The sequence below is a fragment of the Bison bison genome, unplaced genomic scaffold (genome assembly GCF_000754665.1).
Source record: "Bison bison bison isolate TAMUID 2011002044 unplaced genomic scaffold, Bison_UMD1.0 scf7180017847083, whole genome shotgun sequence".
Classification (NCBI taxonomy): Eukaryota; Metazoa; Chordata; class Mammalia; order Artiodactyla; family Bovidae; genus Bison; species Bison bison.
This window is the reverse complement of record NW_011477656.1, coordinates 15,003-18,869: the sequence shown is the minus strand read 5'-3', so window position 1 is coordinate 18,869 and position 3,867 is coordinate 15,003. Positions and strand designations below refer to the sequence as shown.

At 69.7% G+C, this 3,867-nt stretch overlaps 2 protein-coding genes across 2 annotated transcripts in view; both read right to left on the bottom strand.

The window, feature by feature from the left end:
• Positions 1-366: 366 nt before the first annotated feature.
• On the bottom strand, positions 367-2,784 carry LOC104989911. The gene is made up of 3 exons (XM_010841745.1): positions 2,694-2,784; positions 2,409-2,544; positions 367-2,270 (listed from the first exon to the last, which is right to left on the bottom strand). The coding sequence occupies exons 1-3, from the start codon at positions 2,782-2,784 to the stop codon at positions 1,217-1,219; spliced, it is 1,281 nt and encodes a 426-aa protein (XP_010840047.1). The 3' UTR covers positions 367-1,216.
• NDOR1 (NADPH dependent diflavin oxidoreductase 1) overlaps positions 367-3,867 on the bottom strand; it is a 10,315-nt gene continuing 6,814 nt past the window's right edge. Inside the window, 6 exon segments of the mRNA XM_010841704.1 lie at positions 367-570; positions 2,118-3,063; positions 3,147-3,241; positions 3,325-3,443; positions 3,535-3,681; positions 3,758-3,867. The exon segment at positions 3,758-3,867 is cut by the window's right edge and continues 30 nt beyond it. Of these exon segments, the coding sequence (XP_010840006.1) occupies positions 2,919-3,063; positions 3,147-3,241; positions 3,325-3,443; positions 3,535-3,681; positions 3,758-3,867 (616 nt within the window). The 3' untranslated portion in view covers positions 367-570; positions 2,118-2,918.

The following is a 3,867-nucleotide window of genomic DNA, read 5'->3' as shown; positions in this document are numbered from 1 at the left end:
TGCGTGTGTGTGCACCTGCGTGAGCCACCTGCGTGCTCAGGGCAGGACTGTGGGAGCAGCTGGGCAGAGCAGAGCTGGCTGGCAAAGGGGGGGACCTTCTCTGTGCTGGCCACTGGGTGTGAGCGCAGCGGGGACACGAGGCAGCCCACCTGAGCCGCGGAGCCCGCCTGACTCCCTGAGGCGCTGTGGGCACAGCCCTGGGGCCCGTCTGAGCTGGGGCTGGGACGAAGGCTGGCCGCAACCACAGTGGGGTACAGGGCCTGAGGGCCTCCTGTCCGGTACTGGATGACTGCATTTGGAGAAGGAACTGTCGCCCAGCTGGTGCAGGCAGGGGAGAGGGGAGGGCGACGCAGGAACGACAGCATGGGTAGCACTCCCTGTTTATTGAGAGCTGCCCCTTGTACTGACGAGCCCGTAAGGCGGGGCTGTGACAGTGTCCATCAGGTGCAGGCTGTGGGCTTGGAGGGGTGCTGCAGCACGGTCGGGAGGACAGGGCCCGGTTGGCAGGCTCGGAGGGGTGCTGTGGCGCGGTCGGGAGGACGGGGCCGGGTTGGCAGGCTCGGAGGGGTGCTGCGGAGTGGTCGGGAGGACGGGGCCCCGTTGGCAGGCTCGGAGGAGCGCTGCGGAGCAGTCGGGAGGACGGGGCCCGGTTGGCAGTCTCTGGCTCCTGGACCCAGTGGGGCCCTGGACCCAGTGGGGCCCTGGGCCCTTGAGGTGGAGGGGCATGTGCTGACACCCAGCCTGCTCGGGGCCGCTGGGCTCCTGACAGCCCAAGTGAGGTGGCCCTTTGTGAGCTGGGCCTGTGCAGCAGGGGCCCCCCGGGCTGCCTGACCTTCAGGGAACACTCAGGTCCATGGCGCCCCCTCCTGCAGACCAGCCGGGTGGGAGGCCCAGCAGTGGGGTGGGGCCTGTCCATCGAGGGGCTCTCGGAGCCCTGGCCATGGACCTCCTCCAGTGCTGTGCTGCACACCGGTGGCTCGTGTCTGGGCAGTAGGCGTCTCAGGCTGGGTCAGAGGCTAAACGCAGGTTCTGGGGCGGCCCTGTCCAGGCCCCGGGATGAAGGCTAGCACCCCGGTCAGCCCTGGGTTCTTCAATCCTGGTCGTCGGGCCTCAGGGCAGGGTGCTGCCAGGGCCACCGGCACCAAGGCTTCCTGTCAGTCGGCAGCCGCTGCCCCAGGCCCAGGCCCAGGACGTGCCGGCAGCAGGCACGTGGCCGTCAGCGGCGGGAGCCATCCAGCAGCACGAACAGCAGCCCCAGCAGCAAGAGCGGGGTGAAGACAAGCAGCAGGCCGAGCAGCTCAAGTGCCAGCAGGCTCAGCAGTGCCAGGCGGCGGGCACAGGGCCCGTGTCCCCGTAGGGCCCAGAGCCAGGCACCCAGGCAGGGCGGGCAGGGCAGGAAGGGCAGGCAGCCTCGGCCGCCCACGGCCTCTGGCAGGAAGCGCAGCTGGTAGCGGTGCTCCAGGGAGGCCCATGGCCCGCGGCCGTGGCGGGCAGGCAGGGGTGGGGTGGGGGGCGCGGGGCGTGGGGGCCCGTCGGCCCGCAGCAGCTCCTCTTGCAGCCGGCAGATCTCCCACTCGAGCACAGGGGTCTTCTGGCGACACAGCGGGCAGCACACGCGGCCCAGGTCGCCGGGGGCAGCGCCCAGCAGCCGGTGCAGACAGCCCATGCAGAGGCCGTGGCCACAGTTCAGCAGGGCCAGGCGCTGCTGCCCCGGCCCATAGGGCTCCGTGCAGATGGGGCACTCCTCTGCCTCCTGCTGCGCCTCCTCGTCCTCTGTGTGGCTGGCCCAGGGCGGGGCCGCGGCCGGGGCCCCCAGCAGGGGCTCACTGTCCGGAGTCCTGGCACCCTGGGGCTTCCCAAGGGCCCCGCTGCCCAACCCATCCTCTATCAGCACTTGGTGCAGTGGGTCCAAGTGCTCGGGGCCCAGAGACCGACTGGTGAACCCCGAGCCGCGGTCAGCAGGGCCACCAGCGGGGACCCCAGGGCACAGTTCAGGGGCGGTGCCTCCAGGGCAGGGGCTGGGATGGGTTGGTGGGGACCCCAGGGTGGCGGAGGGGTGGTTGAGGCCTTGAAGGTCAGCGTGGCCCTCCGCAGCCGGGGCAGGCTCTGGCACTGACCTTGCAGCAACCGCCGCCTCCTTCTGGCTCTGGGCCCCACTCGAGGAAACTTCACTTGGGTCCCCGTGCCCCTGCCAGCTCCCGGAGGCTCCTGGGCCCAGCGTGCCGTCCCCGACAGGATCTGCCCAAGCCCAGCCGCGGGCAAAGCAGTCCCTGTGTCAGCCAGAGACCGCCAGCTGGATTCCAGGCCGGGGCCTTGTGGGCAGGCCAGTCCAACTCCTCCAACAGGAATTCCCCTCCCAGGGGTGCGGACGCCACTCAGACCTCCCTCCCCACCAGTCTGAGCCACACCCCTTCCCTCCAACCCAGGCCACGCCCCCCTCCCTCCTGAGGGCCCTGGGCAGCTGTTCCCTGGGCTGGTAAGGGATGGTCAATGCCAGCCTGGCCGGGTGCTTTTCCTGCTTGGCCCTCAGGGCAAGAGCAGAGTCTGCACAAGGTGGGCAAACGGCTGGCACCCTCATCATCAGACTCAGGCACTGCAGTGTGGACTGAGCCACGGTGCCCGTGCCCAGCAGAGCAGGCTATTCCATCCAGACCTGCTCTGGACCACCCACTGCCCGAGGCCCACTTCCGCACAAAGAAGAGCAGGCAGGAAGCGGCCACCAAGAGCCCGGTGTTTATTGCTGAGGCTTTCCTGGAGCTGAGAGGGCAGGTGTGTGCTGCTCATGGCGTCCTCCCTCTGCTGGGGTCTGTGCAGGAGAGTCGACCACCCTCCCAGCTGGTAGCAGACAGGGCGAGAGCCAACGACAGCCCCCAGAGAGCGTCGGGCAGGGTGGCTGTGGCCAACGGCAGGATGGCCCTTCAGGCCCACGTCTCAGTCTGGAAACGCAGTGTCCGCTGCAGCTGAGCGAGGTAGGCGGCCGCATCGGGGTCAGAGAGCCCGCCCTCCTCCCGGAAGATGGACAGCAGGGTGTCACACACATCGGCTGGCATGTACTTGGCGTTGCTGGAAGGGCAGGCAGGACAGCGCTCAGCACAGCCGGCGTCCCCATGGGCCCGTCCCTCCAACCACCCGCGGCCCAGGCTCACCCTGCCAGGTAGAAATGGGCGCCCCGGCCGTCCAGCAGCTCCCACACCAGCGGCCCGAGCGCCCGGAGCCGGTGCTGCACATACACCTTCTGCTCCTGCGGGGCAGCGGGCGGGAGGCACTCTGAGTCTGCACCCTGGGCGTCCCGCCCCGCGCCCCTCCCCGCCCTTCCACACACACCTGCTCCCGGGAGAAGGCCGTGACCAGAGTCAGGCAGCCTCTCGCCTGCAGCTGCTCCCACTCGGCCTCCCAGTAGAAGTCCTGGTCCCGCCGGCGGCATCCAAAGAACAGCACATTTCCTGGGGGTGGGGGGGCAGGGAGCAGGGCCTGAGCCTGGGCCTGCACCCCTGGAGCTCAGCCGGCCGCCTCCCCGCCCCAGACTCTGCTCACCGGTCTCGCCCTGGGCCACTCGCTCCTGGATGGCTGCTCGGAAGGGGGCTACGCCGGTGCCGGGCCCCACCATGATCACAGGTACATCTGGCGTCTTTGGGAATGTCAGGCCCCCAGACCGCACCCACAGGGGCACCCGGACAGGTCCTATGGCGTGAGGGAGGCAGCTTGAAGAGGCTCGCAGGCCCAGGGCCCAACCCCCACCCCAAAGAGCCAGGGTCACCTTGCGCAGGGTCCAGGGATGCCAGCCAGCTGGAGCAGAGGCCACGGCGGGGCTCCCGGAGGCGGGTCTGGTACTGCACCACGGCCACCAGGATCTGCAGCTGCGAGGGG

Bases quoted from the DNA above. Each gene is read 5' to 3' on its own strand.
- LOC104989911 (XM_010841745.1), bottom strand. From the start codon at position 2,784: ATGAGCAGCACACACCTGCCCTCTCAGCTCCAGGAAAGCCTCAGCAAT. The intron at 2,545-2,693 runs GTGCGGAAGTGG...CACCTTGTGCAG, and splicing joins CTTCCTGCCTGCTCTTCTTT to ACTCTGCTCTTGCCCTGAGG. The intron at 2,271-2,408 runs GTGTGGCTCAGA...TGGCTGACACAG, and splicing joins GCCTGGGTTGGAGGGAAGGG to GGACTGCTTTGCCCGCGGCT.